The sequence below is a fragment of the Notothenia rossii genome (assembly GCF_949606895.1).
Source record: "Notothenia rossii genome assembly, chromosome: 11".
Taxonomy (NCBI): Eukaryota; Metazoa; Chordata; class Actinopteri; order Perciformes; family Nototheniidae; genus Notothenia; species Notothenia rossii.
This window is the reverse complement of record NC_136910.1, coordinates 27,385,909-27,403,912: the sequence shown is the minus strand read 5'-3', so window position 1 is coordinate 27,403,912 and position 18,004 is coordinate 27,385,909. Positions and strand designations below refer to the sequence as shown.

Here is an 18,004-nt window from a genome sequence, read left to right as displayed (position 1 = left end):
TTGACATGAAATATAAACATATAAACAAAATGTCAAATACAAAAATAAGTTACAGCTACAACAGCAGAACCATCAGTATAAATATATACAAAGTAATATAAATATAAGTAATATATACAAAACTTTCTTAACAGCAGCATTACAATATAATATAATAACAACTGCAGGCTAAAAAGATGAACGAAAGTAATTATGCACATAAATAACGTATAAAAGAAAGCCAGCATCATAAAAAGAAACAAACACACACATGCAACTATTTTTCACACACCCAAAAACTACCTTAAAGTGCAGTATTGTCCTGATCAAAATATTTATAGTGTGCAAATACTAAATTCTCCACAGCTGCAGGAGGCTTTACAAAAGGTGCACGGCGACTTTTCCTGGCAGCAAAATCACTAATCAAGTCATCAACATCAGCTTCACCTTTATCTGTGAGAGTTTTCTCCACATCGATACAATGTTTGTGCAGGTCCTCCTTGGATATCCCTTGTACTTTTTGAAAATTCGAGTAACAGTCCAAATGTGTCTCTCACCTGGCTCAGGGTCTCGAACCGCTCCTGCAGGAGGTTTTACAAAGGTGCACGGCAACTTTTCCTGGCAGCAAAATCACTGATCAAGTCATCATAAGACACACCATGTGCCACGTCAGCATTGATGCTAATGACAGCAAGGCCACTTAGGCGTTCTTGTCCCATTGTTGACCGTAGATAGGTTTTAATGAGTTTCAGTTTGGAAAAACTGCGCTCAGCTGAGGCAACTGTAACTGGAAGGGTCAAAGAAATTCTTAGAGCAATCCAAAGATTTGGATACACTTCTTGCAGGTTACTGTCATGCAGAAAGGTCAGCATCTCCATGGCAGTTGTCTGTGGTGGCAGTTGAGGGAGGTTGATTATCTCCTGCATCATCTCCAGTCCATCAACATCAGCTTCACCTTTATCTGTGAGAGTTTTCTCCACATTGATACAGTGTTTGTGCAGGTCCTCCTTGGATATCCCTTGTACTTTCTGAAAATCAAGTAACAGTCCAAATGTGTCTCTCACCTGGCTCAGGGTCTCGAACCGCTCCTGCAGCGCCATCAGAGCGGAGTCTACAACTCGGTTGAAAAATTCAACTTCAAGCCTCTTCTCTGCATCACTGAAGGGCTCGTCTGAAGCTTCATAGCCAAACTGCCTTTTTGTGCTTCTCAACCTCTTCTGTTTGAGCTCAGGGTCAATGTTTAGAGCCTCACACAGCTCCTTGGCAGTTGCTATGGCCTCTGAAAACCCAGACTGCTTGTACTTTGTCAGGGAGGCATTTGCAGTCTGAATGAGTCTGGCTGCAACATCAAGCTGCATTGATGATGACTGCAGCAGCTTGTTCACTTGTTGGTGACTGAAAGAACTTCAGCCCAAACAATGGTGCAGATCAGAAATCTGAATGAGCCAACCTCTTCTGCCAGGCTTTGAGCCTCTGACCTTGCAATAGGTTCAGTGACAGCTTGTCTTGCTTCCAAGAGAGCTTCTCGGACTTCTTTTACTTGACTTCGTACAGCTATGACACTCTGCAGCCTACTTTCCCATCTGACATCACTCCATGATTTCAGTGTCAACTTCACATGTTTGAGTAAGATGTCCCACCGCTGTATGGCTGCTGAGAAAAAACAAAACAGCCTCTGAAGGTATCCAAAATAGCCAATTGCATCCGTAGATGACTTCGCAGCATCTGATATGACCAGATTCATTGTATGTGCAGCACAAGGGACAAACGCTGCCCTTGAATTCAGTTGTAGCAGTCTGGCCTGCACTCCTTGCCTCTTTCCCTTCATATTGGCTCCATTATCGTAGGACTGTCCTCTGCAATCATCGAAGGAAATGCCAAGTTCCCTCAACTTTTCCAGAACAACATTTGACAGATTGAGACCTGTCGTTTCGACCACATTCAAAAACCCAAGGAAGTACTCCTTGATGTCTGGCTTGGGTACCAATTCAACAATGCGGACCACCAGGGACATCTGTTCCTTGTGGCTGATGTCCGGGGTGCAGTCAAGGATGATGGCATAATATTTGACTTCCTGGATTTTTTTCACAATGGTTCGAACTGTTTGGGAGGAGACAATCTCTATTATTTCGTTTTGAGTCTGTTGTCCAAGATAGTGCGTTCTGGAAGCCTCATCTTTAATTTTGGCCACATGTCTTTCTGTAACTGAATCAAATTCAGCCAGCAGCTCCACCTCTTTCAAAAAATTCCCACTGTCTTTTTCATAAAGAGTTTGAGAAGAGCCCCTAAAAGCCAAATTTCTGGTGGCTAGAGACAGAGTTATTGAAAACAGCCGTTTCATGACATCTTGCCATCTTTTCTTCTCTGCCTCCATTAAGGCCAGCTCCTGCTGGTCTATGGCTAAATTCTTCCTCAGACGCATATCCAGTTCCTTCCATTTTAACATGCACTTGGTATGGTCTGGGCTACCTTCATGGCCCCTCAAGCGAATGTTGATGTTAGACCAGTCGCCATAGCCTGTTTGTGTCAGCTTTATGGTTTTTGACCCAAACAGCTTGCATGCAAAACAGAACACAGCATTGGTCTTTGGGGAGTAGACAAGCCAGCTTCTTTTCATTTTTTCTCTATTGGGAAGGGATTTAAATTGGAGGTTTGTGTGAAATGCCCTTCCATCTGGGCCCTTTGGAAAAGAGAAATCTGCTGGAACTTTGAATGGTCCTCTTCTTATTATCTCTACCCTGTCTGTGTCTGAAATATTTTTGGGCCAAAGGGCGGGGTCTGTTGGAGATGCCACATTCATCTCTTCGTCATCTGCTTGAAGATGGGTGATGGGTGTGGATAGAACACCTTCTGAGGTGACAGTTGTGTGTTGTGTACCTGAACTTGTGGATGGTACTGAGCTGGAGCTTTCAGACACGTTGGACAGTTGCTGAAGTTGTTCAGGGTGCTGGGGTTGTTGGCTGCTTGCACTGCTTGTGGATGGTTGCTCATCATCTGAATCTTCCTCCTGGCTACGCGTTGGTCCTTGAACACATTTTAGCATTGACCCTGTGAATATTTTTGAAATACAAAAAAAATGTGATTAGCAAAAGCTAAATAAAAATACCAAAACATTAGGGTTTTCTGATTACAAAAATATCATGTCACACTACTCATATTAGAATAAAAAGTCACTCAAAACATCATCATATGCACCATCTTAAGTCTGCTGTTAATCAGTGAACCACTTCATTATTTCATAGCTATCTAGTAGCCTGTGTATGTAAATTCTCAAATTATGGGCGGGATTCTATTTATAGCCTATCTGTTGAGTTATGCTACGTTGTCGAGATGGGCTACCATAGAACAAATCAATAGCATTTTTTATGAATATGGCACTGTTCTACAAGCTAAAATGCTTCTGCAAGTCACACACTATCAAATGTATGATAGAGGAATGCCAGGTGGTACATGACAGCACTTAAGAACACATATTTGAAAAAGGAGAGGTGAAATAAACAAACATGAATATGTCCGTTTTTTGCAATATATATATATTTAATTATTCTTAGCTTAGCGATTTTGCTTGACAGACTTGGAATATGAACCATTGTGCGTTGAGGTAGCACACTTTTTTTTATTTATTATTTATGATTATATACTCTTACTTGAGTAAAATTGTTAGCTACTCAGCCCACCTCTGAGTATTATATAGGCCTACACATATATGTATATATATATATATATAATACTCAGAGTAGTATTATATATATATACACATACATACATGTATATGTATACATATATGTATATATATATACATATATATATACATATATGTATATATATACATATATATATATACACATATATGTATGTATGTATGTATGTATGTATACATATATGTATATATATATACATATATGTATATATATACACATATATGTATATATATATATATATACACACATATATATATATATATATATATATATATATAATATATATACATACATAATACTCAGAGGTGGGCTGAGTAGCTAACAATTTTACTTAAGTAAGAGTATTGTTATTTTGGAACAATTACTGAAGTAAAAATAAAAAAAGTCATTAAAATTACTCTTAAAAGTACAATTTATCATTACTACCCACCTCTGTTCCTAACATATATAGATATCTAATGTATTCATACATTGTTTATGTAGGATATACTGTATATGTATATATAACCCTACCTAATCATATATTGTTTCTTCTATTTAAAAATAGCTGACCCTTTCTTTTCCCTCCTCGGGGATTATTTCCCTGTTTTGATCGGGGACGTCTGGTCACTTATAGCATATCAAAATATTATATTACTGTCAAGCCAACTGTGAATAATAAAACACGCCAAAACATGTCCTTTATCATAGCTACACGTATGAAAAAAAAGGGCGTGAATATCAGTGGTATTCTGTAAGGTATGATTAATTATATGCGCTGACAGTTCATTGCTCCTGTCTAACTAATGACACTGAGTGGAGCGGATAAACCCTGCAAGGGGGCCGCCGTATTTGCCGCCACTGGCGCGAGGAGCGCTCCTCGCGCCAGTGGCGCTCCTCCGCCATGGCAGCAGGAGCCTCACTTTCACCCTCCTCCACCACCTCCTCCTCCTCCGACACAGCATCGGCTGCTGCTGACTCGGACCCGCGACCGGGTGCGCCGGCGGATTAAACCTTTTCAAAATATTCCGGCTGGTGGCGGCATGATCGCTAGATTAGGTTGCTGACGTTAGCTAGCAGCAATATCACTGAAAGTCAGGTTAGCAAAACAATTAGACCAAAAACACGAACTTACCAGCAAGGGATGAACGAGCGTCATCTCTCTGTTTTTTTTTCTTTCTCTTCTCAGCGCCAGATTCATATGGCCTTTTACTTGCCATTCTTCTTCTCTTCACTGTTAAAATCCAGCAATTATCAGGTCTAACTTGGAAAACGTCAGGCAGGAGGGTGCTCCACCACCTGTGTCCACCACCCGTGATGGCGCTGGCGCATCACACCACACCACATATCTCCGATGAAGACTGTACCATTTCAGGAAGGGGGGGGTGTATAGATAAGGTAACACATCTAATTTGCCCAAATTGAGTAATAAAAGGCACACAATTAAGAAAAAAAACGGTGGGCCTGTTCATAACTAATTTATATAATTTATTTAATGTAATAATATAATAACTATCATGACATTTTTTTAACCTTAATTTTGGGGGCCCCCGCCAGGTACTTGAGGCCCTACGCGCTCTGCGTGCTCTGCGTATGCGGAGCGGCGGGCCTGTCCGTGACATATGGATCTTAACAAAGTTCCGCTGTACATCCAGCGTACTGTATCTGACTTTATTTCACATGAGCTCCAGTGTGGAACCCCGCTGCACCCCCTGGTGGATCAATGATCCATTGCAGCTGGCTTCATTATAATTACATTTATCTATCACGGGGGCGGTCTCAAGTCAAACTGGAGGTTTTCCCTTGAGCGAGGGCAGATCACGTACCAATCACGGCCCTCGCGTTTCAAACTGTCTGAAATGAATCGCTACATCTGTACAGGCCTAGCATATGTACTACAGCGTCTCCAGTGCTTTCGAGCGGTCTCTCATTCCCCTGATAGGTGGAGAGTCGCCCATATAGGTGGAGCACCCCTTTTCTGACGTCAGAAAAATTCAAATAATAATTGCATGATAGGTCCCCTTTAAAACATCATGAGTTTTTGAGGCTTGCTTTATAATATTTTCTGGGTTCCTTTCAGGCTGCTCATGTCTAAAATGTGTTCAGGCTCAAATATACAGAAAAGTGATTATAAAGGGTATTAGCCCACATCTGACTTATGTTATTTAACACTGACGGGTGCAAATTCACACAGAATGGGTTGCATCCGCTGATATCTCCATGAATTGCGCATCACTTGCAACTCCTATCTCCCATCTACACTGCAAATATGCCCGTAAAGTCTAGAATTCCCTTTTTTTCTTATGTTTGGTTGCAATTATCCATGTAGCAAAGCCTAAACACGCTTGAGGCCGATGAGTCATTGTGAGGGGGGAAGTCAGCCAGAGTCTTGTCAGGAGGGGGTTGCCAAAATGTCCCTTCCATCCAAACATCCCGGAGGCAATTCAGAGAGAGGAGAAGTAAAAATGTTCACCCGGGCCGGGACTGAGAAGAGCGGGGAGAAGGAAGGAATATTTTTTTATCTTTTGTAAAACTAAATTGACTTTGTTGTACTTTAAAAAAATACCATGTAAGGTATTTTCATTTATTTGTATGACTTGTCACTGTATCACAAAACAAACTCCTCTTTAAGCCTCTCATGGTGCTTTAGTTCCCACCAACTCTCTGAAGACGTTATTTTCACTGTGAATGTGGGCGGCTATCAGCCCTGATCTTTGTTAAATGGATTTTTGTGACTTTGCATTTGCAGAGAACAGTTAGGTGCAATATGCATGCATATTCCTTAATGTATATGTGCAAATAGCACAGGAGCAGACTGAAATGCTATGTGTTTGGCATCACAGTTGCATGTCACCCTTTATTAATGTATTCCCTAAGCAGCACTATACTTTTATCAATTGGATTAGAATGATAGGATAATATGATGAAGTTTGTATTATTATTTGTATTAATCACTTTCAAACAGGAGTCTACAGCCATGCTTAGCTCTGTGGGGTTGCACTGAGGCACACTGGTGCGTTGTTGACATGCTGATGTTATGTTAACTAACTATAATGCAATTGAGTAAATTAGCTCAGTAAATGGATGACAGCGGCTACAGCATGTCCAGTCAGAGCACAGGCTAGTTCATTCCTCATTCCAAGTGTCATCAGATATGTTAAGCTTGGTTTAGTATTAAGACTTTAGCAGGGGGAGACAGTGACAGGCACTTAACCTAAATGAACAAACACAAGTAGTAATATAACAATGCCTATTAATGTAATATTATCAGTAAGATATTTCCTTCTACTGTATGACGATTTAAAATAGCTTGCTGTGAAAAAGGCCTGTTGCTGGCCTTTCTGAACAATAATGTTAGCTGAACAGGGTAAACAAAACAGCTCGTTAGCATGCTAACAGTTAAACAGCTAATCAGAACCCAGAGTCTTGCTGGGCAAGTAGGAAGATGCCTAAAGACGTGGGAGGTAATATTTTCAAGGTCTGCTGTTCTTAATCTAATGACTGCACTTCCTTCTTAAATGTTGATGACTGTTTATCATCTGCCATACGAAGTAACAAAGGTAAAAGGATCACAAAAAAAAGACAAACGTTCACTGGCTGCTTCATCTGTGTGCACAGTCAACATGGGTGTTATTTTGGAGAATGATCTCATATTGCTTTTAATATTCTTTGTGAATTTAATCTGTCTTAGGTTGGCATTGTACTCCACTTTGCTTCTTTGTCCACCATGCTGTGGCTGACATTTACTGCTAGGAACATCTGTAAAGATGTGTCCAAAGACCCGCTCCGGGCCCACAAAAGGACCAAGTCGGCCCAGACTCGCACCAAACCAACTATCCTGAGGTAAGCTGTAAGCTAGTACGCACTGGTTTATGAGCACAACATCCTTCCTTTCAAACCCTTATGATAGTGTGATGTGAGGCAGCTTTAAGATGTTAAACTCTGTTGCAAGGATTATAGCAGTGATGCACAGGTCATTGGATCCAAAATGTTTTATATTAATTCAGTGTGTTAAGCCAACCAGCCCTCATGCAACTCTTGAGTGTCATGCAGACGTGCAGAAGTTAACATTAATACTTGGCTACTAGGTGCTGTCCATACATATCAATGGAAATACAAATGCATATGTGTTGGATTAAACGTATCATTTATTTGCAGATTTTATCTTGTAAGTTATGGAATCCCTCTCATAATTGTTGGAGTTACTGCAGCATTTGGTATGGACAACTATGGCAGCCGGGATGACGCTTTGTAGTAAGTGCTCAGTATTTCTGAACAATCCAGTTTTCATTCAATCTTTAGAGAATAAGATAAATGTTTATGTCTCTGTGTCTTTTCAGTTGCTGGATGGCATGGGAACCTAGCTTGGGGGGTTTCTATGCCCCTGTGAGTTTCCTGGTCTTAGTGGTGTGTGTGTACTTACTGTGCTCATATATCCAGCTCAAACGGCACCCAGAGAAGAAGTATGAGCTGCGCCTCCTGAGTGAGGAGCAGCAGCAGCTGTCAAACCAACACTGCCATACCGACACTGGGGGGGTCTCTGCGGGGGATTTTCCACCATTTGCAACAGGCGTGTCGGTGTTGGCCAATGAGCACTCGTATAAATCTCAGCTGCGGGCCACAGCCTTCACCATCTTCCTGTTCCTGTCCACCTGGGCTTTAGGAGCGTTAGCAGTATCACTTGGACATTTTCTGGATATGATATTCAGCTGTCTGTATGGGGCTTTTTGTGTCACTCTGGGACTCTTCCTTCTGATTCAGCACTGTGCTAAACGTGATGATGTGTGGCACCGCTGGTGGGCATGTTGCCCGTCCAAGTCCAAGTCTGAGGACAGGAATGGGAACAGACAGAATCAGAGGCAGGAGCTCCATCAGCCTCACTGCCACCTGAGCGCCCCATACTCCGGCAAGCAGCCTCTACTCTCTCCTTATATTGTGCCCAGTTCCTACCACACACCACCTTCACATAGTCCCCCAACCAATGACACGGGTCCGTGCTGCGTGGCTGTCATGAGTCCTGTTACTGCCCCCCTCTCACCTCTCCCTGAGCAGTTGCCCTCCCCTCGTCCACAAATGCTCTCTGGGGAGCTCCCCCGCCCCACCCTGCCTCTTCAGAGCTGCCTTAACGACAGGACAAAATCCCGCTCCTTCAACCGTCCACGTCCATGCCTTCAGGACTACCGCTCTCACCTGACTTCCACCAGCATGGATGGGAGTGTGCACAGCCCACACCTGGACAGCCCTCACGCACCACACCACCTCGCTGGATCGCCATTGGTTTGCCAAAGCCCCCACCCAGACCTGCAGCTGCCCTGCCCCAGCCCTCTCTTGGATAAGCAGCTGGCTTCCTGCCAAAGCTTGTTACGCCAAAACTCCTGCCACAGCGTACAAGACTCAATAGCTTCCTGTCACAGCCATGTACACAACATGCATGACAGCATTACTTCCTGTCACAGCCTCCTCATGCCTTCTCACGGGGTGCACACCTGCCAGTGGCACATGTACAAATCAGCGGATCACTCTTCTACTACAAGCTGCTGTGAGAAGCCTGATCCCTTCACCTTACAATATCAGCAAGACCCCGACACATACAGCAGTGTGTCAAAGACAAGAGATAAAGAAAAGGATCATCTCTGCGTAGAGGAACAGGGTTTCCCAAGAAACACTCTGCCTCGGCACGGCACTATGGGCCGGCGAGGAACCATCGGCAGGAACAGGAGCCTGCAGGAAGAAGGACTGTTTGGTTCGGACGGACCAGGCACCATACGGACTGGCCCTTGGAAGAATGAAACCACTGTATAGTCTTCTTATACTTGTATCTGTACTCACTTGCAAGACCTTCTTCCAGCTGCCCTGTAATTTAATTACTCCTAAAGTGTTTGGTTGTCAATGCCCTCAGCTGACCCCTTTTCTCATTGAGGCCTCGTATCCTGATATTTTACCAACATTTATGACAAAGTTATCTTTAATTTGACAAGGGATAAGATAAACACAAGAAAGGTTGGAATAATTTTGAATTATTATTCTGCTCCATTTAAAATTGCAATCAGCTTTTAGGACTTTTGGGGGCTTTGGGACCCAGTGGCTCTGTAGTTAGCAAGTTCACAGCAAGAAGGCCCCGAGTTTTAACCCCATACATATTTGGTTGGCGTTTTTAAATGTTTGTGTCAGTTGATCCATATTCCTCATACATCCACAAATGCAAATTGGATTAAAAAATGAATTTTCTAAACTAAGATACTTGATCCAGAACCAACTCGAGGACAGTCAGACCCAAGCAGAGTAGACCCAAAGGTTGCGTTGACCTCTTAAACCTAACAAATATGAAAGTTGATCTTGCTCATAAATGCTATGCTGACCGGCAGTAATTAACAAACAAGTGCTGTTGGTTCAACTATATTGAGATTTAAAATAAGTGACAAGTAAGAAGCAATACAAGGTTGTCAAAAAAATACATCCACCATGCAGCAAAATATTGGCTAAACTCTTAAAAAGGACTAAGTACGGGTTGAGATAAAATACATCATAACTGGATGTAAACTCTCGGCTTGTTTGTTAACACAGGGACACATTCACCTAGAATGAATTGAGGTGGCTGATAGCATCATGAATTGCACATCATTTTCAAATGCTGTCTCCAGGTCAGATTCACAAAAAAAACACCCATACAGTTTTGCAGCTCTGTGCAATTTGCTCAGTTTCTGGCATCTGATCGCGCTTATCCATATGACAAAGTATAAATGTTGCCTTTTCTCCTAGAACATGGTAGGCAGAACAATGGCAGAACAAAAAGAAAAAAGTACTCTTAGGCTTCTATCTTCTTGTCCCAACTGACAAGGCTTTCCTTGTAACTTCAGGAAAGGAATTTAAACGTGACAGAGATAAATAATATTTTGCTTATCCTTTGCATGGATGGGGGCAATTTCTTTTGAAAACAGCACAGGAGCATGGTAATCTGTTATTTATAAAGATTTAGCAGTCACATAATCTGTGCAAACCTTTTGTGAATTTACCCCTCAGTGTCTTCCAGTCATAGGTATTACTTCAACATTTTATTTGTAATTTTCTATTATGATTTAAAAAATACAGTAATATTCTTTAGTCATACTTAACACTCACAAGCTCATCAACCAGAACGGAAAGCTGCTGTGTTCACTGCGGTTTTGGAGAAACTACCTTACTATGCCGACGCATTTGGAATAGTTTCATCAGCCATTGAGGACTATTAACTATAATGAACATAAACATCTGCAACCCCCCGCTAATATACAGTGTTATGCAAACATTCAGTCAAATGTCACTGATTGCACCTTTAAATACTTGTATTGATAGTTTTGAAGATATTTTAAATGTGAGTCGTTACACATGTGAAAACACTTTTGAGTCAGTGTGAGCATGTGTGTGTTTTTTATGTGTGCAACAGTGCATGAACAGGTACATACAACTGTGGTGTGTTTTTGTGCTATATGTATTTATTATTATGGAATCACCCTTGAAGAATTTTAAATTAATTAATAATGATAAAGATTAATATATGAAGCCTATGAAGATTTCTATGGAGACACTTTACGTATGCTGCCAAACAGTCAACTAGACTCTTATCTGACAAATGTTGAATTAGTATGTACAATAGTAATTCACCCGGTGAGATAATAATTCCAAAAATACTGCAATGTACTTTTTATAGTGCCAAAATGATGTGCCAGCTTTCACTGTGACAAGAAAATACACACTACTCATTCTCAATGAGTGTTGAGAGGTCATACAGTTTGTAGCATCATACAAACTTGAACTCAGGTTTTAGAAGATCATCAGCAGCCATAAGTTGTTCCAGAAACTTCCATGCTTCCAGAGAGGTTTTAGCGCTTTACCCGTCATTAACAGCGTAGCTAGGCTCTGTTTCTGTTCTCACACAGTGACTGACCTAAGTTACTTTGGAAATCTAGCCTTCCAGACTAGCAGGTAAGGCTAATTTGCAGGCCCACCTCAGCCTGAAAAATATGTGAGATGATGGCTGTGTGTAGAGCTTTATGGGGCTAGCTAGGTAGCATTAGCTTAGCCTAGCATACATTTGTACCATGTGACTTACCATTAAAACACATACAAATTAGACAAACCAGATAAAGTGTGTTAAGTATTGAGCCTTAGAGGTGCTGGAAGGTGTGTTTTTGGACTTTGGACAGAACAAGGCTAACTGTTAGCGCCTGCTCTCCTGCTTTTTGCTAAACTAAGCTAATCACCCACCAGCTCCACACTTAAAGGCACATACATGAGTTACGATATTCTTCTTATTGGTTTTCAGATATAAAGTTATGTTCATAAAAAAAAAGATTAAATCCCGATCCTGTTAGTGTGAGGTCATTACTAATAATGACAATATCATCTTAATTATTAACTTTTTCTATAGTTTTTAATCCCATATTATGACCTTCACTAACACATTTTTTTTTTTTAAACTGAGCTCATTAATTTATTTTTTAGAGTAATTGTTATCAGAAATACACATTTATCTTTGTATGCTCAGTGAAATGTATATCTGTGATAATGTTGTTTCTGCAAATATCATTTCTCTTTTAAAGATGTTTTCCTGTGCTCAAGATGTCTTGTCATGCCTTCGGAAACGAGACACAAATGCAACGCCGGTGAGAGATAGGTTTATTATTTGTCAAGGTTAATCCTGGTTTCAGTGAGCTAGGATCACTGAAACCAGGCATTTCAAAGACAGCCATCCTTTTCTAAGTCTTCATGAAACACCTCTCTAGTTCATGGTATTTAGCCGCACATTTGGAGTGAAAGTGCAGGCTGTTGAATTTGACTCATTTTTGCATTTTATTCTACTTTAAGGCCATAATCAGGCCTTCATCCTGGAGCTTGTGTTGATGTAGAGCAGGGGTCGGCAACCCCTGGCACGCGGCACCGTAACCAGTGGCACACTCGGAATAAGTGGAATAAGTGTGCAAAAATATTTAAATTGTATTTTCGGAGGCGTCTCCCCATTACCTGCAGAAGGAAGCCGTGCACGCAACGCAGCCCCGCTCTCTTTATCTCCAGGTGACTTTCTGCCGCTTTCCTCCGTGGTGCAGTGCTGATCGTTTCACCACGGAGAAAAGCACTTCACTAATTGCAATACCCATAAGGAGCTGTTAAAACGCCGCAGTTTTTGCGTGGCTGTGTATTTAGTTGAAAGCCCAGTGGCGATCTGCTCATTTCTCATCGAAATAATATGCTACAAAGGGGCGGACTGGCCATCTGTGTGTTGAACTTTCCTGTCGGCTCCCAGACCGTAGTCGAGGAGGGCAGAAGCAACAAGCTTCAGGTTCGATAACCCACTTTAGCTTAAATGACTGGAGAGAGGCGAGCTCTTCTTGGGAGGCCGTTGCATTTATTTAGCTGTTCTTCTGTTTCACAAAATACATCACAGACCTCTGTTTTTCTGCTTCCTCGTTTCACTTCCAGAAACAAACACACGTTCCCTCACTGTCGCTCTACCATCCACAAACACACATGCACAAGCCACACCCCTCTCTCTCTCTCTCTCTCTCTCTTAAAGGGACAGCGATCTCATCTCACTCTGCATGACCCTAATATCATAACGTGTGCTCTGGAGAATCACAGAACGGACGATCGTCCTTATTATTATGCCGTTTAAACCAATTATTTAAATGTGTTTGATAAATTCGGCATCACGTAAGTTGCGCTGACAGGTCCACACACTGCTTCGCCGCAGCGAGGCTCCCCCCCCCCCCCACGTTGATAATTCTCGATCGTTGGCACGCTGATAACAAAAAAATGTTTAAATGGCACTTCATATCAGAAAGGTTGCCGACGCCTGATTTAGAGAGATGAGTCATTTCAGTCTGTTGTAGGTTAAACACAGATGTTCACTAATGTGTCAACATATCCCAGTTTGATGTAGGCTTAGCTGTGATCATCAAACAACACTTAACCTCCGCCTGACATTGATGAGTGTGTACATGTGACGTGTCGTTGTGTCCCGGTGTTGCGACAGCTTTAGCATCTTCCAGGCCCAAAGCAGGAGTACCTGACACTGAAAGATGCTGTCCAGACACAGAATCTTAATGTGCCATTTTTTATTCCTCACTTCCATTGTGGATTTTCTCAACAGTGTAAAGAAAACAACGTGACACCTTGTAAGACAAAGGGAGTAACAATATGAGCACTGTGTGTTGTCTGCACTAGAAATAAAGATTTACTGTGCTACACAGCATGAGTTATTGTTCTCTTTCTGTACAGGGCCGAGCTACCAGCACCAGAGTCATATTTCTTTTGCAGCTTCAAAAACATCAAAACGTATTGTATAATTGAATAGTAAACAGTACAATTGAATAACAAAAATACAGAAAAGCTTCTACCAGAATGTTACATGTCATAAGTTAATATAATCATAAAATTGCATTATTTTTGACACATTAATTGTATATGTTCTATATTGACAGCCTTCTCTCCCTTTAGTTCTATTGAAATTCTGCTGACTTTCAACAGCAATTATTATGGGAGGAATATTATACCACCTTAGTTATGTTGTTTTTCTTTTTTTAACAAACATGTCGGCATAATGTTAACTGACAACATGTTTCGTTAGCTATCTTACAATATTCTAATATAAACTAGAAACTAAAATATGATTCAAGTTTTTATGGTTGTATGGCACAACACAAGAGTGGTATATCAACATAATGTGGCAGATGAGGAAGTTGAGTCATCCAGGTCATCAGCACCTGCCATGCATGTCTCAAACAGCACACACACACACACACACACACACACACACACACACACACACACACACACACACACACACACACACACACACACACACACACACACACACACACACACACACAGAGCATCAGCTTAACGCACATTTTCACGGACACATACTGTAGTTGTCACGGTCGTATGGATCAGTTGCCCAGCGTCTTATTAAGTGAGTCTGTCAAAAGGCTTATGAAGATGTTTCTGATTAGACTTGATTTAACTGTGTTGGGAAGTCCTCACTTTCTTCCTCCACTGCATTGGGACTCTATTATTGTATGTTTTCTACCATGATGTTTTAGAAGCCTAAAGGCAGACCACGAAAGATGAGGAGGAATGAAACCAAGATGGTTGCCGTGTTGCTGATTTCTTGATGAAAAATAAAATAACATTTCTGTCTGTTTGTTTGTATCCTGAATTGAACTGAAACCAATGTTGAGTTGAGGGCACCAGTCTCCCTGCTGCAACCCCCCAGCTCAAGGTTTGTGATGCTGAGGAAAACAAGTCAGACTGCATAGGTTCAACATATGGCCTGCATTCCTCCAATGACACACACTGTGCATCATATTCTCAGACAACATTTTGAACAATATTTGTTCAGGATGAAGGACCACCTGAACCTCATCAGTAAGAACAGCTGTCCCTTTTGTAGAAGAATCAGTTTTGTCGGTCCATTCGTCGTTCATCTGTACTTCCAGGAACTCTACCTCTAGCCCTTGATGGTGATGGGATGATGGGGCCTCTTCCTGCTCTGCCTGTATTCCACCACCAGCTCCTTGTTCCTGCAGATGTTGCTTCTCGTTGTCGTCGTTGTAGTCTGTTATCTAGACTGAAAAGGAAACTTCTGGAGCAAGGACTCATAACACAATGAGAACAAGGGAGAGCTCAACTTGTTGTCAGACACTGTATGAAGTATTGGGAGTTACGGCCGGTGAATTGGCAAAGACATTTGCTGCGGCCACAAGGTTACACACAAGCCACAGCTTCTGCCTTAACGATTCTGAAGACCTCCTCCAAAACCCAAGTATTTATTAAGTTCTAAACAAAACTATTCATAGCTTGAACGCTGACTTTAGGAGTAGAGCGATAACTGGGTAAAGGCCTAGGAAAATATTTTCCTCCACAGATCACCAGGCTCCACCTGTGTGTAATGCAATGCTGTTCCTTGATATCAGTAAAGTGATTGAGAACAGCCTGAAATGGTATATGACCCGTTAGTAACAAGCAACCAGTATTTTTTAATGAAAACGTTTTTGTTAATTTCTCTTCTATCTATTTGATGATAATAATGACTACAATATTTCAATTGTAATTTTGATAACATACAGTGTATGACACGAGTTCCGCCTTTGTGATGCCTTCCGCCTCCTGACCCACTCACAATCACTCACATTATGTGACTAAAGATTCAACGTTGTATATTTACTATCATTGGCCTATTATCACTTTTATCAGAGCTGCTGTCGGAGACGCTGCCGAGACAGTATTTCACTTTATTTTATTTAAATTATATTACGTGCAACATAAGAGAAAGAAAGATTATCTAAGTGTGTTGATTATTCAGTTTGACTTTTGATTGTTTTCATTTGTTTGACTATTTTTTGTTTTGATTAACTACGAGTCGTATAACATCAAGACATTACCAGAAGCCAGGCAGGTCATCACATCTGTAAGTAAAACTAATAAAGGAAAAGATAACGCGTTAGAAATGTTTGTTTGGAAGGGTTCTCAGTGGCTAAAGGGAACAAAGGAAGGAACTTTACTTTCAACAATGTGACTGATAGAGAAGAGTGTCTCAGCCTCTCTGATGATGATAATGCTTCAAGTGTAGGTCTTCTCCATCCATCCATCCCCTCCCCCACCCCCTGCTCTCCTCCACAGCCACGGGACACTGGCCTGAACCACTCCAGCAGCAGAGGAGTCAGAAAGATGATGCAGACATCCCTGATGTGAACATGACCTATTTTGAAGCCGTACAGCAGCCTGCAGACCTGGCCTACTGCCTGCACCTGCCGACAGGACATGCTACACACACAGATAAACACTCTCGCTCTACATACCATGACTCATACCTGATTATTGTAAATGTTCTGCACAAACGTCTCCGCTGCACACCCCTCCCTCTGGGCACACTTCTGCAGATTATCTGTCTTCATGCACAAAATATTCCATTCATTAGATATTTATAACACAAAATATTGTGGGTATATTGAATTATGTTATATATGTTTGATTCTATTATCTCATTTTATATAAATGTATATTATATATTTATATCCACTTTTCGTCACCAGCATTATAATTAAAACAGATATATAATGCATGATAACTTGAGAGTGAGTATTTATAGGATATTCAATCATTACATCACTGCTCAACAACACAGTGAGTGTTCTGTGTAATTTGTATGCATTACTGTCATGAAATAGATTCAACGTTACATTTAAAATAATAACAAAAACATTGTGATTTCTTACAGTATACACATCACCTCACATGCCAAATTTGTTATTTGTTTGCCTTATAACACAAAGTAGTTTCTATATCATATGAAGTTTTGACGGTATTGTGTTAAATGTACTTAATCAATGAAATGCATCTGTTGTTGTGCTTTATTTTGCTGAAGTACAGGTGTAGCACCAATACAGATATCTTAAACAAGTTCTTTAATAAAGGAGTGTACATCAGAGCCAATCCAATTCTGATATATTTCATCTTTAACCAAAATAACTGTTCGTACAAAATCAAAGGATTACGCAATAGGCCAATATTATATGCTCTTACCTTAAATAATACTGTATTCTGCTTAAACAAGGCGCTCAGTTTAGCCTTTTAGTTGAGTGTTTTCCAGATTTATTGTATTCTATTCACACTTTCTATTTCTTGATTCAGAGAGCGATTGAGCAGGAATTTTAGCGAGTCATTTTGTGTTCAACAAACTCAACAAGTAACAATATAACTATTCTAAACAGAACAATGCAGAATGGATTATATCTCAAGGGAAACATTGTGAAGTGTAATTAGAAGTTGCTTTCCAGTCACAGTTTGAATGACCTCCAAGGTCAAACATATTTCATCATTCTCTTAGTATAAAATCTTTTTATATACCCAGAGCTCAATCCATATACTATGATAAGTGTGTTTTAAGCTTTTGGGAGTTTACATTAAATGTCAGACAGGACCACGGTCAGAAATGATAAATGAACACTAATGTTTCTGTGCAGGGAATTCATTACATCAGAGGACTTTGGTTTATTATTGTTATGATGAGATATTCAGTTAAGTTTGCTGTTATCAATGGTTTTAAAATAAAAGAAATTCACAGCATCTGTGCACTCCATAGAGTTCTTTGAAGTCCTCTATTGATAAGAATATCTAGTTAAAATATAGTTTGATGCCAAAAAAAAATTCTGGGTTTTGCCCACATGGAATTATTGAGCTGACTCAGTCAGATGGGACATCCTGTAATCTTTTGTCTGGTGCTGCCCTCGTGTGGATCTTCTCAGCATCATCACTTTTAAACATCCATCAGAAGGACAGGCTACTTCATTATTCCTGATAAAAATAAC

At 40.8% G+C, this 18,004-nt stretch overlaps 1 protein-coding gene across 5 annotated transcripts in view; it reads left to right on the top strand.

Moving 5' to 3' along the window:
* Positions 1 to 17,667, top strand: part of adgra1a (adhesion G protein-coupled receptor A1a) — a 99,319-nt gene extending 81,652 nt beyond the window's left edge. For 4 of the 5 annotated variants that reach the window (XM_079657693.1, XM_079657694.1, XM_079657692.1 and 1 more), the window contains 3 exons: positions 7,351 to 7,502; positions 7,818 to 7,913; positions 8,000 to 17,667. In XM_079657693.1, the coding sequence (XP_079513819.1) occupies positions 7,351 to 7,502; positions 7,818 to 7,913; positions 8,000 to 9,461 (1,710 nt within the window). In that variant the 3' untranslated portion in view covers positions 9,462 to 17,667. The remainder of the gene's footprint in view (positions 1 to 7,350; positions 7,503 to 7,817; positions 7,914 to 7,999) is intronic. The other variant, XR_013803806.1, reaches the window with a different exon arrangement.
* The last annotated feature ends 337 nt before the right edge of the window (positions 17,668 to 18,004 follow it).